This window comes from Schistocerca piceifrons, chromosome 8 (assembly GCF_021461385.2).
Source record: "Schistocerca piceifrons isolate TAMUIC-IGC-003096 chromosome 8, iqSchPice1.1, whole genome shotgun sequence".
NCBI lineage: Eukaryota > Metazoa > Arthropoda > Insecta > Orthoptera > Acrididae > Schistocerca > Schistocerca piceifrons.
The window spans coordinates 490,688,552-490,705,746 of record NC_060145.1 but is presented as its reverse complement, the minus strand read 5'-3'; the positions used below and the strand labels follow the sequence as shown (position 1 = coordinate 490,705,746).

The following is a 17,195-nucleotide window of genomic DNA, read 5'->3' as shown; positions in this document are numbered from 1 at the left end:
TTTGTTGGTAGGTTTAATGTGGACAAAAGTGTGTAGCTGGTCTTCAGTGGGGACGAGATCAATATCACGGGAAGTGGCATGGAATTCAGAATTGGACCATGTGAAGTTTTATTGGGAGAAGGTGTTCAGAGATTCCAGGAATTTTAACAGGTCAGTCTCACCATGAGTCCACACAGTAGAAATATCATCAATGTATCTAAATGAAACCAGGGGCTGAAGACTTATGGATCCAAAGAAAGCCCCCTCCAAATGACCCATGAAAAGGTTGGTTTAGGAAGGGGCCATCCTGGTTCCCATGTATATCTGCCCTTCAAAGGTGAAGTAGTAGTTGGTAAGTATTAAGTTGATTAATGTGAGTAGGAAGGATGTCATAGGTTTGGAATGAGATGGGAACTGACTGAGGAAATGTTCAGCAGCAGACAGACTATGTACGTGGGGGATGTTGGTATAGAGGGAAGTGGCATCAATGGTGACAAGCAAGGTGTGAGTTGGGAGTGGGACATGCATGGATTTCAGAAAATCTAGGAAACGGCTGGTATCTCTGATATAGGAGGGGAGTCTTTCTACTATGGGTTGCAGGTGTTGATTAACTAAGGCAGGTATAAATTCGGGGGGTGCTTTGAAGCCAGAAACTATAGGGCAATGAGGATTATTGGATTTTTTGGATCTTAGGAAGAAGGTAATAGGTGGGGGTGCATGGTCTGGACAGGGCGAGAAGTTCCCTTGATAGAAGTGTTAGTCCTTGTGAGGGGCCTGAGGTTTTAAGGGGAACTGCAGGTCAGTTTGAATCACTGGGATGGGATCTTTATGGCAGATGTTCTAGGTAGGGGTGTCAGACAGCTGATGTAGGCCTTCACTAACATACTCCTTTTGATCAAGTAAAACAGTGGTAGATTCTTTGTCTGCTGGGAGGATAATTATAGAGTCATCAGCTTTTAGGGAACATAAGAGTCTGGAGTTCTGCAGAGGACCGGTTATGGTCATGTTGTATGGAACTGAGGAAGGGTTGTAAAGCAATGCCAGATGTGAGGAATTCTTGGAAGGCTTGTAAGGGACGAGTTTTAGGTAGTTGTGATAGAACAAGTCAGGATTGTGGTCTGAACTGTTCAAGGCAGGGTTCAATATCAGGTTTACTGTTGGAAAGGTTTTGGGATTGGGTTGCAAAGTGATATTTCCAATTGATATCACACGTGAAGGAAAGTAGGTCCTTCACCAAAGCAGCATGATTCAATGCAGGTTTAGGGCTGAAAGTGAGATCCTTAGATAATATAGATAATTCAGGAGGGGCAAGTGCTTTAGATAAGAGGTTAAGGACACTGTACTACTGTGACTGGTTCTCGTGATTATGGGTTATTCTTGGTCTGAGAGGCAGCAGGGATGAAGGCTGTGGGATGTTAAGAGGGTTGGCCAAGCTCAGTTTGTAAGAGAGCAGTGGTAGTTGATGGTGTGGCTGTTTAGGCAGCTGCAGAGGGACAGAAGGGGAAACACCACTGTTCAGGTAGTTTAGAAGAAGGTGAGATAGCTTTCTGAGATGAAGTCTGGCATGTTATTGCAGTTTGAAGTTGACTTGGCACATGACACCACCCAAGGAAACATGAGGGGCAGATAACTGCATGATTTTGTAGGACATAAGTCTGGTCGAGCGGAAATTGGCTGAGGAGGCATACAGGTCACAGATTAGCCAGGTAAGAACAAGAGACTGCTGTATTTGAAACTGTAAAAGGGCCCGGTGTACAGTAGGATTACATGCAGAAACAGGAAGTTTCAATGTTACCCGAAACAGAGATTTCCAATGTTATGCTTTTTGAAGTAACACCAAGGGACAAGCAGGTTTCAAGAAACAGAATGTAGGACCTTAGTTTTTTTTGATAGTGCAAAAGCATGTTTTCGAAAAGAACAGATTTAATATGACATGGGATTCATCATGGCAAAAGAGGACAATTTGGAGAGTTAGAAATCATGGGAATTGCAATAAATAAATAAATAAATAAATAAAAATAAGCAGAGGGTGTAAAAGGCAGAAAAACAGAAGCAAGGAAAAAAATTTGGAAAAATCAGACAAATTTGTATGAAACTTGTTAATAAGAGGTAATGAGTGGGCGACCTATATGATAAAAAAAAAAAACATTGCAGAAAAAAAAGGCGAAAAAATTGATTGGGAAAGTCGTGAAAACAAACAAAATTTTAAGAACTGGATAAACAGAAAGTGAAAGTCATAGCAGAAAATGTAAACTACTTACCTTGGCAATTAAAGTGACAGAAGAGATGACAATATTAGTGGATCAAAGTGGTTTGCCGAAAAACAAATGCACAAAAATGTGAACTAATTACGTGTAAACAAGATAACTGGAGGGTGGGAAAGAAAATATCTTTCAAATTTGAGAATAAATTCATGAAAGACAATCGGGAGAAGGCCATGCAGTGCAATGAACTGTAAATTGTTTCGTGCAAATTCATAACTCTGCGCCTGTCCCACTCACACCACACCCCTTGCTTGCCACCATTGATGCCAGCTCCATCTATACCAACATCCCCCATGCACATGGTCTATCTGCTGCTGAACATTTCCTCAGTCAGTACCCACCAAAAACTCAACCTATGACATCCTTCCAGGTCACTTTAATCAACTTTATACTTACCAACAACCACTTCACCTTTGAAGGACAGACATACAAACAGATCAGGGGTTGTTGTTGTGGTCTTCAGTCCTGAGACTGGTTTGATGCAGCTCTCCATGCTACTCTATCCTGTGCAAGCTTCTTCATCTCCCAGTACCTACTGCAACCTACGTCCTTCTGAATCTGCTTAGTGTATTGATCTCTTGGTCTCCCTCTACGATTTTTACCCTCCACGCTGCCTTCCAATGCTAAATTTGTGATCCCTTGATGCCTCAGGGCATGTCCTACCAACCGATCCCTTCTTCTAGTCAAGTTGTGCCACAAACTTCTCTTCTCCCCAATTCTATTCAATACCTCCTCATTAGTTACGTGATCTACCCACCTTAGATCAGGGGTATGGCCATGATAACCAGGATGGCTTCTTCCTAAGCCAACCTTTTCATGGATCGCTAGGAGAGGGGACTTTCCTGGAATCCAGGTCTTCAGCCCCTGGTTTCATTTAGATACATTGATGACATTTTTACCATATGGACTAATGGTGAGGCTGACCTGTTAAAATTCCTGGAATCTCTGAATAACTTCTCCCAATTAAATTTCAGATGGTCCTATTCCAAATCCCATGCCACTATTCCTGGAAGTTGATCTCATCCTCACTGTTCACATTAAACCTACTACCAAACAGTACTTATATTTTGATAGATGCCATCGTTTCCATATCAAGTATTACCTCCCATACATCCTAAGCATTCGAGGCAAACTTATTTGTTCGGATGCAGACTCTTTACAGCAATACACCACCATTCTCACCTCAGCTCACTGCATGTAATTACCCCATCAGCCTAGTTCAAAAGCAAATTTCCCCAGCCATCACATCCAATCCTTGTACTGGTGATCCCTCCAAAAAACAACTTCAGAGCACACCACTGGTGACTCAGAATTATCCTGGTCTGGAATGTATTAATCAGTTACTTCAACAGGGCCATGACTTCCTAAAATCATAGCCTGTGTGAATTTTGCCCACCACACTTCGAATAGTTTTTTGTCACCCTCCCAGTCTCTGTAATATTCTTGTCAGACCCTATGCTCCTCCTGCACTCAGCTCCCTGACCTATGGCTCTTACCCCTGCAACCGACCCTGCGGCAAGACTTGCCCTATGAACCCTCATGCCACCACCTATATCAGCACTGCAAGTGGCAAAACATATACCACTTAAGGGAGAGCCACCTGTGGAACAAACACGTGTCATATACCAGCTGTTATGTAAACAGTGTTCGGCCATTTACATCGGCATGACTACAACCAAATTATCGATTAGGATGAATTGGCATAAGTAGAGGGTGTATATTGGCAACATGCAAATATCCTGTTGCAGAGCATGCTCTACAACATGACAATCATGAGCTTGGCACCAGTTTCACCACATGCAACATCTGGATTCTTCTCCCAGACACTAGTTTCTAAGAACTCTGCAGGTGGAAACCAGCACTACAATATGTCCTTCCTTCTCGCCACCCACCTCGCCTTAATTTATGTTAATTTCTTCCATCCCAGCAAATGCTGAGACAGAACTGTAACTACTCTTTTCTTCACTCTGTTTTAGTTTTCTACATCTTTCATTGTCTTACCTGTCTATTTTTCACTGTCCACATATGTTACGTACAACACACTTAGCTTTTCACTCTAATCAACTCATGCATGATGTTTAAGCAGTAATCTCTGTCCTGCATATTACCCTGTCTGCCACCTTTAAGCTCTCAGGTTTTCAAATCTCATCCGATGCAGTCCCAATAATCAGTCTTTCTTTCTCATCCCATGCCGTAAGTCTTCCCCAACGCACGGTTCTGGGTGACTTTCCTGATATCTACTCCTTTTCCTAGACTTCTCCAGGCCTTTTGCCTCACCCCCCCCCCCCTACCTTCCCCTTCAACCCTTCTGCCTGAAGTAGCATAAAACTGTCTCCAAAAGCTTGCCTAATTGCGACCTCCTTTTATGTGTGTTGTGCCACCACTTGGTGAGTATATTTTTTATCTACCCAATTAAATTATTCTGTAAAAAAAATGATAGTTTTCGTTGTTATACTACCACATTTATTGTTGTGTATGCCATGCACATATTTATATTTGCAATACAAACAGTTCGTAACATTAGCTAGTCCACTGTCTACATTTGATGCCAATATGCAATAAGCACTCATAGGCAGCATGTGGCAGCACTAGTGGTGGATAGTATAATATCATGTTAGGGGGATACGGGTATCAGTGCAGTCATTGTCATAATGCAGAAACAGAGTGATTTGTATGACGTCCTGAAGGCATGATCATTGACTTTTTGGTCAAGAGTGGAAAAATTTCCAAAATGACAGTTTTTTTAAGGTATTTGTGTGCCACCATGTTTAAAGTACACTGTGGGTCGCAAAATGGCACTGTCCAAAACTGGTGTTGAGGCTAATGTGGTGCACCATGGGCCGTAGATGACAGTGGTGAACAATGGCTGCAGAGATGTGTACATGCAAATAGATGGGCAACTGACTGCCCAGATGAAGTCTCCTCAACAACTGCTCAGTGAACGTTACTGTATATGGGCCAACACATCATGTGCGTGGTAGATGCACCCATGCTGATTACTGTTCATTGATGATGAAGGCTGGAATATGTATGCCAATGCTGCAACTGGACATCCGCTGAGTGGTGACAGGTGGCTTTATCGTATGAATCACTTCTTATGCTCCATCACGAAGATGGCCATTGGTGTGTGCAGCATGAAATCTCTGAAGGCATACACCTTGCAACAATTGTCAGAAGTGTCCAGGCTGGAGGGCATTTCCTGGGTTATCTCATTATTCTGAAAGGTATAATCGATCTACATAAGTATGTACGAGGTCTGTTCACAAAACCCCAGAATGTTCGAAATTTCACACCAATGGTGTGTTGGATCGAAATGCAGTTGGCATCCCTGCACACGCCCGTGTTTAATGTTTAACTGCCGGAAGTTTCATTGCTGTATGTCTGTTAGTTACTGTTCAGTGCTGTGTTTAGTAGAATGTTGTGTCGCACAGTTTGTGAATTTCGAGATGGCAGAGTTATAGGAGAAACGCATCTGTAATACATTTTGCAGTAAACGCAGGAAAAACATTTACAGAGGCACGCCAAATGATGCAGGAAGCCTAAGGTGATGAGGGCTTAAGCCGCACTCGATGTTACGAATAGTTCACATAGTTTAAAAATGGCCGGACAGAAGTTAAAGATGACGCTCGTTCAGGACGCCCTTTGACGTCCACCGACGATGCTCGTGTCGAGAATTTCAGTGAAACTGTGTGTGCGCCAATCAAAGACTGACTGTTCAACAGATTGTAGAAGAATGCAACACTTCACTTGGATCATGTCATGACATCCTGACACAGTAGCTTCGAATGAATCTTGTTGCCGTCAAGTTCCTCCCACGGCTCACGAGTCAGGACCTGAAAGACTTCACCCCGCAATCTGTGAAGAGCTTTTGGATTGCGCAAATGACAATGAGATATTACTTAAGAGAATGTTAACAGTGAAGAGACATGGGTTACATTTATGATGTTGAGACCAAGGTTCAATCTTTACAACGGTTCAAGAAAGGTTCTCCAAGACCAAAAAAAGCTCATGAGGTCAGATCAAATGTCAAAGCCATGCTAATAGTTTTCTTTGACTTTGAAGGATTAGTTCATCGTGCATTCATGCCACAGGGACATACTGTAAATCAATGGTACTATCTGGACGAGTTACGATGCCTGCGAGAAAATGTGAGAAGGAAACAGCCTGAATTGTGGTGAGACAATTCACGGCTCTAGCATCTCGATAATGCTCCTGCACATTCATCCCTGTTAGTGCACAACTATCGCACAAAAACTGAAATTGCTGTGCTGCCTCATTCCCGATATTCGCCAGACCTGGCCCCTGCAGACTTTTTTTTTATTTCTGAAGCTGAAAACCCCCAAGAAAGGGTGAAGATTTGTGACAACAGATGAGATAAAAGAGAATTTGCAGATGGCACTTCGCACGGCCCAGAAAGAGACGTACCAAGACTGCTTCCAGAACCGGACATGGCGTTGAGAGAAGCTTATCAATTGTGGAGGAGAGTATTTCGAAGAATACCATGCACAATAAGTAGAAGGTAAGCAGAAAAATTTTGTGGACAAAGTTCTGGAATTTTTTGAACAGGTGTCATACCTATCCTTGGAGATTGTGTCCACCCCTACATGCAGTTTGTTTTTACTCAGCATGACGGCACCTACCAGCAGGATAATGCAAAGTGTCACGCAGTTCTCAGTGCACTTGGGTGGTTTGATGAGCTTCTGGTTGAGTTTACAGTACTCTCCTGGCCACCAAACTCCTCAGATTTAAACCGAAGCAAGAATCTGTGGGACCATCTCGACTGGGCCGCTCATGACTGAGAAACCTAGCACAGATTGCTACGGCTCGGGAGTCGTCGCAGCTCCATATCCCTGTCGCTACCTTCTAGACCCTCACTGACATTATTCATGCATGTCTAGCAGCAATCTGTGCTGCAGAAGGTGGTTATTCAGGCTTTTAACAGGTGGTCACATAAAAGCGACTGGGCACGTAGAAAAAACCCAAAATTTCATTTTCTCTATTTTGTTAATACACTCCTGGAAATTGAAATAAGAACACCGTGAATTCATTGTCCCAGGAAGGGGAAACTTTATTGACACATTCCTGGGGTCAGATACATCACATGATCACACTGACAGAACCACAGGCACATAGACACAGGCAACAGAGCATGCACAATGTCGGCACTAGTACACTGTATATCCACCTTTCGCAGCAATGCAGGCTGCTATTCTCCCATGGAGACGATCGTAGAGATGCTGGATGTAGTCCTGTGGAACGGCTTGCCATGCCATTTCCACCTGGCGCCTCAGTTGGACCAGCGTTCGTGCTGGACGTGCAGACCGCGTGAGACGACACTTCATCCAGTCCCAAACATGCTCAATGGGGGGACAGATCCGGAGATCTTGCTGGCCAGGGTAGTTGACTTACACCTTCTAGAGCACGTTGGGTGGCACGGGATACATGCGGACGTGCATTGTCCTGTTGGAACAGCAAGTTCCCTTGCCGGTCTAGGAATGGTAGAACGATGGGTTCGATGACGGTTTGGATGTACCATGCACTATTCAGTGTCCCCTCGACGATCACCAGTGGTGTACGGCCAGTGTAGGAGATCGCTCCCCACACCATGATGCCGGGTGTTGGCCCTGTGTGCCTCGGTCGTATGCAGTCCTGATTGTGGCGCTCACCTGCGCGGCGCCAAACACGCATACGACCATCATTGGCACCAAGTCAGAAGCGACTCTCATCGCTGAAGACGACACATCTCCATTCGTCCCTCCATTCACGCCTGTCGCGACACCACTGGAGGCGGGCTGCACGATGTTGGGGCGTGAGCGGAAGACGGCCTAACGGTGTGCGGGACCGTAGCCCAGCTTCATGGAGACGGTTGCGAATGGTCCTCGCCGATACCCCAGGAGCAACAGTGTCCCTAATTTGCTGGGAAGTGGCGGTGCGGTCCCCTACGGCACTGCGTAGGATCCTACGGTCTTGGTGTGCATCCGTGCGTCGCTGCGGTCCGGTCCCAGGTCGACGGGCACGTGCACCTTCCGCCGACCACTGGCGACAACATCGATGTACTGTGGAGACCTCACACCCCACGTGTTGAGCAATTCGGCGGTACGTCCACCCGGCTTCCCGCATGCCCACTATACGCCCTCGCTCAAAGTCCGTCAACTGCACATACGGTTCACGTCCACGCTGTCGCGGCATGCTACCAGTGTTAAAGACTGCGATGGAGCTCCGTATGCCACGGCAAACTGGCTGACACTGACGGCGGCGGTGCACAAATGCTGCGCAGCTAGCGCCATTCGACGACCAACACCGCGGTTCCTGGTGTGTCCGCTGTGCCGTGCGTGTGATCATTGCTTGTACAGCCCTCTCGCAGTGTCCGGAGCAAGTATGGTGGGTCTGACACACCGGTGTCAATGTGTTCTTTTTTCCATTTCCAGGAGTGTAATTTAAATGGAAACAATAATGCTAAAATCCTTATTTTACATATTTACATACTTCAACAAACCTAGAAATAAGTATAAAGTCTTTCAACACACACTGACTGAAATTCTCAAAGTTTGGAATTATAACAACCAAAGGTTTAGTGTACTCATTGTTATCTCTCTTGCTCTTGTTCCTCTTTGCTGGAGATCCGACGGAAAAGTAATTTTCTTCTTTCACAGTTCTGTACCACTCAACAAGCACAGGAAAGTTACACAGTGCCTTCTTCACTTTCTTAGGTGAGTGTGATTTTTCATTATCACTATCTTCATCAGTCAGCTGATCATTATCATCCTCATTCTCTTCATGATCCTGAAATAAAATAATTTCAGTGAATGTCAAAGTTTTTCCATGGTACAAAACATTTGATAAATATTCTCTCTATGCTACACTAACTGATTGCTCATGAATTTAGGAAATAAATATTGTAACATAATACACTAAGAATGGTAAGTGAATTAGGAAATATTCACTCCATGGAAACTCCACATAGGAATATAAACAATGTAGGAAGAGAGAGATGGCTGCTTACTGTAAAGAAGACATTTCAGGTTGCAGATAGGCACGATTAGAAAACACGTAAAGCTTTCGGTCACAGCCTTGGCCTGTAAAAGAGAGGCACACACCATTCACATCTAAAAGCAAGCACAACTCATGCACACGACTGAAAACGCCAGCATCTCGGGCCAGAATGGCATTTCAGCTCAAGATGCTGGAGTTGGCGGTCATGTGTGCGTGACATGTGCTGGCGTGTAGGTGTGAATGGTGTGTGTGCGCTTCTCTTTTACTGACCAAGGCTGTGATCGAAAGCTTTATGTAAGTGTTTTAATTGTTCCTGTCTGCAACTTGACATGTCTTCTTTACATGTAAGTAGCAATCTGTCTCTTTCCACATTGAAACTATTCACTCCTTTTAATACCCTGTCAAAGTACCGGATTGTTGCAAAAAGACCTGTACTGTATGAGACAAAGAAACCCACCTGATATACAGTGGAGTGCAAAAAAATAAGAAATAAATTTCACCACAAAAAATCCAATATTTGCAGCACATCTTAAGTATGAGGTGGAAAGAAATGGTAAGAAGCCAGTTGCAGTTGGCTTCTTGAAAGTGTCAGCACAACCAAAACAGAAAATCTTAACAGATAACAAGGAGTAGGAAAAAATGTAGGCAGAAAAAATTAGAAATAAATTATGTTTGACACAGTGTATTCCTTTTGTGTGAAATGAGAGTGTGTCATTTTAAGCTGTCACCATACTTCCCAAGCCACAACAGCCAATTGTCATCCTCTACTTGGGGTACTTTTTTACTCATATTCTGAAAGTTTCTCATTAATGCTCTGCAGTGTCAGGTTGATCACATGATGAATTTTTTGTCTTTTGGATCCTCCATCAAGTAGGATATGTTAATATTATCTTTTAAACCCAACACACAATGTGACCGAGAAACTGGCATCCCACAGGATGACAACCGATCATACTGATAACTGATGTCGGCATCATTGTAACATAATGATGATGATGTGTGTAATCACTACAATACAACAATGACATCCTCTAAAAAGTACAGATATCCTTAACCATTCCCTCCATATGCAGGATGCCAAGGCAGTTATGTTACCAGTACCCTCGCACGGTTGCTCGTACCACACAAAGGACGATCCCAACAAGTAATGGGAGGGGGCCAACAGTGAGCGATTGTAGGTGATACACTAAACTGGAGCATGCGACTGCCGTCTGCTCTGGTGAGCACCCCTGGCCAACTGACGAGGTGCCGAAGGACTGAGGGGAGAGAGGGGAACCTGTGTACACCAGCCCCTGTTGGAAGAAGTGCAAATGTAAACACCAGCTGGTTGCCATTACAGGGTCACACCCCCAGCACTCTGGTCACGGGCCTCGGAAGACAGTCGGCGTTTCTTACAGGATCGAGGGCGTTCTCTAAATGTGGCATAGGGAAAAGGATAAGGGTCCAGAAAATACTTATAAGATCAATGCAAAATCGACCCTCATTAACGGGTGGGAGAGCTGTCTCACAGAAAATGCTGGAAACTGTAATGCCGTCATATCTGTACACGAGCATTTCTGGCACGATCTGTCTCAAGTACTTTGCTGCGTCATTACATCCAAGTGCGCGAGAGGAACAGACACATTTAGTGAGCAGTTGAATGTAACACAAAATTGCATTTGCAATAAAAGAGCACCTGTTTGGTGCCAAGTGTTACATGAAGCACACCTTGTGCAGAGCTGTGTGTGTGTACGCAAGGGTTTAAGACTGATATGTAGCTCTCCGAAGAGAGTTCGACTCCAGAAAAAACTGCTCTAGTGAAGGGAAGCCCGGACCGAAATCCAACGATATCCCGACACCGTTTATCGGTGTGAAAGGGAACTGAGTTGTGCGGAAACATTATTGAAATAGCTGTGCATTTGTATCTGTACAAATTTACTGTTGTGTGTGGGTTACTACGATCACACAAAAAGTTTCATGTGTCGAGTTCTGCCGGCAGTTCCAGAGTTCAGTGGAATGAGGTCTTTTGGATCCTCATTTTATTTCTTCAGATGAAGCCTGGTTCAGCTTTCCAACATATGTTAACTCACAGAAAATGCACCATTATGCATCATAAAATCTCTATCAGTATACTGAAGAGCCACTGCATAATCTCAAGATCGGAGTTTGGTGCACAACATCTGATGTCTGCATCATAAAACAATTCATTCATCAAACTGTTAACATTAACCAATACGTCCAGGAATTGTTTAACCCACAAGAGGATCAACGAACAAAACAACTGCATAGATATCTTCAGCAAGACACAGCAACAGCACAAGCACTGCCTCGGCAACCTTGCCGCTAGTGCATTTGTTTGGATAGATGAGGATAATCAGCTGAGGCAATGCAATCTACTTGCCACCCCAATCACCTGATCTCTCTCCTTGTCATTGTTACCTGTGGGGCAAATTGAATGGTCAGGTGTGTTCAAAATAATACTTGTACACTAGAAGAGCTAGAGCAGAATATTCAAAACACTGCTGCAACTGTTCCTCAAGTGAATCTGCTAAGTGTGTCTCACAGTTTGACAAATAGAACACTGTAATGCACAGACATCAGTGGTAGCCACTTCCAGCACCTTCTGTTACATTAGTTAACAGGAATGAATGATCCTAAATATTTCCCAGGCTAGTTTCAGTTTGTTCAGCCTGTAGAATGTAGCTCAGTTAATGTAGACACTGCCACTCTATAAATCTACTTTTTTTACAAATCACACACAGTCTTAAATGCATTTTAACATTGAATAAGCAAAATTTGGGGAACAACAACAACGTAAGAACACAAGCACTGACTTAATTGGAGCAATATGTCCCATGAGCCCCAACTTTACAAACTTGTTAATTACTATTTAAAATTACACATGCCTTGTTAAATTCAAAAACACACTTCAAAATATGAGGACTTCAATACACATTTAGTCTTAAATGCAGACTTGTTACTAAACTATGGAAGTATAAGTTGAAGTCTCAACCTTCCGACACAGGAACTGAGAAACCATTTTTTCCACAGTTACTCGCACATTTCTACATTCCCACGAACGTAAGACAGCTATGTGAGGTGTAACTTGTTTATTGAGTTGAACTTTTAAAGAATCAAACAGGGCAGTATGGTCCGGTACATTGATACCTGGAAGAAGAAACAAAATATAAAACATGGAAATAACTAACACTTTTTTCTGAAAGTTTAAATGTGGAATGTGAAACAAACATAAATATAATGTCATAAGTGAGGATGGGGAAAGGAAATTGTGCACACAGTTCCAAAAGCACCAACCCACCATTTGCTTCAGCAATTTAGGAAAACCAGAGTACCTAAATTTGGATAGTTTGAGGAGGATTTCAACTGCAGTTCTCACAAATGTGAGTCCTGTGTCTACACCACTAGGCATTCCTCACTTGACTATAGCAGCATAGTCCTATCACCAGTCACAAAAATCTGTAGCACAAGACCTTGGAAACAGTGTTGCATCCCCGATACTAATACAGGATGGAAACAGAATTCACAATAAGGAGTCATCGTTATCTGCACCATGGGTGACATTCATTGAAAACTGTTCGTAAATCTGTGTACCGGACAAATTAAACTGTGAGTAAATTCATTTTGTAGTAATACTGTGAGTGTCATGTTTGAGGTCTATTAGTGTGGTGTCAAGCAAAGAGTGGTAGTGTAGATTATGCTAATACAACAGTCTAGCAAGAAATACAATGGTTGCTTGTTGCATGATGGAAGAAAGAGGTTAGAGTGTTGAAAGTCTCTTCGGGTTTGCTGCCACATCCTAAAATCAACTTGACTCGATATTTCGGCGATCCAACTGTTCGCCATCTTCAGGAAATGCTGCTTCTGCTGATGAGTCTCAGCAGGACTCATCAGCAGAAGCAGCATTTCCTGAAGATGACAAACAGTTGGATCGCCGAAATATCGAGTCAAGTTGATTTTAGGATGCGGCAGCAAACCCGAAGAGACTTTCAAGACTTATTACGCCAGGAAAGCCTACGTAGTCACAAGAGGTTAGAGTAACTAACACACAATGGAGATACAAAAATCAAATCATAAAATGTGTGTTAATACACAGTATTATGCAAGATTATGTTTTTAACTTATCATGGCTGGGGTTCACAGTCACATAGAACATTTTGAAAGACATCATTTTCGTCAGCTGAGAGAGCGTTGAGAGAAAGTCTGTGTTGCCAGTCTGTCAGTTTACATGCCTGAGAAACATTATGCTCAAATCTGGTGGAAGATGGCCTTGGTATTACATATGAACAGTGTTATGTATCACTAGACCAAGCACCAAAATGTCATTAATGAGATAATAGATAACAAAGTTTCCATTCCGTTAAAAATTAATTTGTTGTTGAATTTTCCCAATATCTTGTACCGAAGAAGGGTTATTTTTCTTTCACTTAATAGTGCAACCTCAACAAAATTACATTTTAAACAATAGGATAAATAACAAAAATGGTTGTTAGCCTACTTAAGCTTAATTGCTGCTAGTGAGATTTTGTTATGCATCAACAGATCGTCCCTTGGTCTCTCTATGTTTACCTGAACAGTGTGTTAGGTTTATTATAACAATAAGGCATTAGTTAACCACATGCCTTTCATAGTCTGAAACAACTCGATGAGGTCACTTCATTGGAAATGAAGCTTAAATAAATAGCAAATTTTGTTTTGTAAGCTAAATGTTGTTGAAAAATTTTCTAAAGGTAACAAAACTGTAGTTCCTGCAGCAAGGATGTGTGTCTTAATGATTGTTAAAAAACACAAAACAATTGCAACAATGCAAAGACATGTTATGGAACTTTCACAAAAGTCAAAGATAGCATTCCTTACATTCAAAATGGAATAAGTGTCACTAATTGTACATTTCAACAGGGCCTACTGTCTAAAAACAGTAAAATTTAAGATAGTGAAACTTGTACAAACAAAAATTAAAATTAGTAACCATTACTTGCATTCTATTTTGAAGTCAACTTGTCCATCATGTCATCTTCCACATTGGTATCACTTTGATAAGACCAGTGGGATAAGTGACTTCAAGTCTTCAAGTTTTTCTTTAGAAATCAGTTTACCCCTGGCCACAGTTGAATTAAGTGTTCATCCAATTTCAATGAATGGATGGAAGGTCCTCCTCCTTCACCCTCCCCCCCCCACCCCCCCGCCCCCGCCTCCCACCCTCCCCCCCGCCGCCGCCCCCCCCCCCCCCCCCACGCCAACCCTTTTTTCTGAATGCTTATTTCAACTGCAGTCTCTTGGTCAAAGTCTCTCTCCATAAAAATGCTTAGAGGTTTGACCTTTCTTGTTTCAATTTTTCTAGTTTTCAGCCAATTTATATTGTGTTTTCCTATACCAGGTTTACAATTTGTTATTTGTTTTTCCAGCATTTGTGTTCCAACAAAATTCTCTCTTTCTGACTGTTAGGACAACCAAACCATTCTTTTTACATCTTACTTTCATGACATTTGTAAGATAATCGACAGTGTAAAACCATTGTTGTAGCTTCAGTGCACACACTATGTCTCCGAAATCATTGTCATTGAGCAAACAGCTGTGTCCTGGGATAACATAGTGCGAAGTAATCTTTTCTAATGTGGGGTCATCTTCAAACACTGTTTTGAGTAAAAGCACTATTTTTATATTATGATTTTCGCCTCCACACAAGTCTGACCAGAGAATAAGTTCCTTTGCGATAATGTATTGTGGCTTGTAAATTTGTTGATGCAAAATTGAAAATCAAACATAGGCGAAGCAACTCTTAAGTCTTTACCAATATTTCATGGCAACCGTTGGTACAACGACAATGGTGATTTTTTTTCCCCCAATAGGCTGTGTGTTTCCCAACAGAATGTGCTCACATTAGACAGTTTACAGGAACAGGGATTAGTCCAATAATGCATAACACAGCAAATATGCTGTTTGGTATCTACAGAAATTGCAGGCAAAGTGGAATGGTTGAGCCATATGGACTTCCTTGGTGAGCATTATTATGTGTACAGTGTACGAGAAGCAACACGGTCGTGTCACATTAATGTGACCACCGCCTATGTTCAATATCAATATGCAATAACCACTCGCAGATGGCAGATGGAAGCAGTAGCAGTCGAGGGTATGTAAAGCACGTTGGGGACGTGCAGGAAACAGTGTAGTCATTGTCGTACCGTGGAAACAGCTATTCGTTTGAGCTCCAAAAGGGCAGGATCACTAGCTTTCAGCCCAAGGGTGGACATCGGTAAACGGTTTGCATGTTGCTGTGGTTAAAGTATACTGTGTATGGCAAAATGGCGTTGTCCACAATTGGTGCCGAGGCAGCTCCGATGCACCGTGGCTACAGATGACTGTGCAGAACAGTGGCTACAGAGATGTGAATCAGTAAATAGACGTGCAACTGCTGAGCAACCAAGGGGGCTCCCAATAGTGTCTCCTCAACAACTATTCAGCAAATGTTGCTGCTTTTGAGCTTCTGCAGCAAGTGACTGGTTCATACGCCCATCCTGACAGCTGTTTATTGCCAACAAAGACTGGAATTTGCATGTCAATACAGCAACCGGATGTCCACCGAGTGTGACAGATGGCCTTTTCCAATGAATGAAGTAAATGACTGTAACCCGATTATACGGCACTGCTCACGGTACCATGAATTTGACACTGTGTAATGAACATAGGTGAAATGTAATGGAAGTAATACTTATTCCAATAGCCCCTTAAATGGAAATAGGCTTCACTGAACATACAAAGATTTTGAATTAAGTATTCTCACTCACAGACTTCTGCAAGTTCACAAAATCATGTATGAACAAGTCTCAGTTTCACTGTCCCTGCATTGCTGCCTAACTGGGCCCCACTTGGCCACAGTGGCAGGACAATGCAGCTGGGTGTGTTGTATTTGTCTGTCAGTTCTGAAGGATCTTGTCCAAATGTAAGTAAAACTTTGTTTGTGTGTGTCTACTGCTTAATACCTCAGCTACACATACAAGTAAATTAGGCAATCAGTATAAAGATTTATAGTAAAAATTTCTGTTGGTGCCAAAGTGCACACCACAGCTTCCCTTGTTAGACAAACTGAGGTGCTGAAGGTATTTTCAGCCACCAGGATTCAAACAGTCTACCCAGAAATACAGTGCCACGTTTTGAAGGGAGGTTGTATTACATGGGCAATTGTGAAACTGCAGTCACATACAGTGGTAAACTGTAACAGACTAAATGGAAATTGAGCTATATTAAAACAATTCTACCATTGTGCATGTTCACCTACTTCTCACCTCTCTTCAACATATTATATGACAAACAGAAAGTTTTACATAGTAAAACTTATTCATTGCCTGTAACATCAAAAATTGCTGAACGTAAGACAATTGTGGAACATCATCATTTTCATGTTTTCTGCTGTTCCTTAGTTGCTTCTTTATCATCATCATCATCATCATCATCATCATCATCATCATCACGGTGGACATGTGTCTGTCTATGCAACTAAATAAAAGACCATTTGCTTTTTTATAAGTGTGTTTCACTTCCTTTTATTTACAAAGCATCATCAACCGTGATTTTCTGTGATCTTATTATCATATATGTAACACCTTGGAATATTACTCCATTGTCCCATGTAAACCAGAATGTCTGATCTTTTATTTTTGAGTACATTCAACTAAATCCTTCGCTTTTACAGTGTGTGTTTCAAAAACATGTTGGCTGTGTGTGTTTGCTTTTGATAATGTCGACAACTGCCATTTATGTGAACTGTATTTCCGAATGGAGTTCTGACATCCTGGTATAAGCAGAGCAACAAGTCACAATTCTGTGGTAACACAAGTAAAATAAACATGGAGGGTTATACAGGGGGGAGGAGGGGTGGGAGAACAGTATCATTATTCCAGCACTATAACCACAGAGATGGGAGAGGATGTGTTACATGGATAGGGTGGGAGGAATATGCAAGAG

General features: G+C 42.5%; 1 protein-coding gene across 3 annotated transcripts in view; it reads right to left on the bottom strand.

Moving 5' to 3' along the window:
• The window catches only part of LOC124711358 (origin recognition complex subunit 3), a 122,108-nt gene that overhangs the window by 89,474 nt on the left and 15,439 nt on the right, over nt 1-17,195 (bottom strand). For 2 of the 3 annotated variants that reach the window (XM_047241394.1, XM_047241397.1), the window contains exons 4-5: nt 12,229-12,383; nt 8,740-9,026 (exon numbers count right to left, since the gene is read on the bottom strand). In XM_047241394.1, the coding sequence (XP_047097350.1) occupies nt 8,740-9,026; nt 12,229-12,383 (442 nt within the window). The remainder of the gene's footprint in view (nt 1-8,739; nt 9,027-12,228; nt 12,384-17,195) is intronic. The other variant, XM_047241396.1, reaches the window with a different exon arrangement.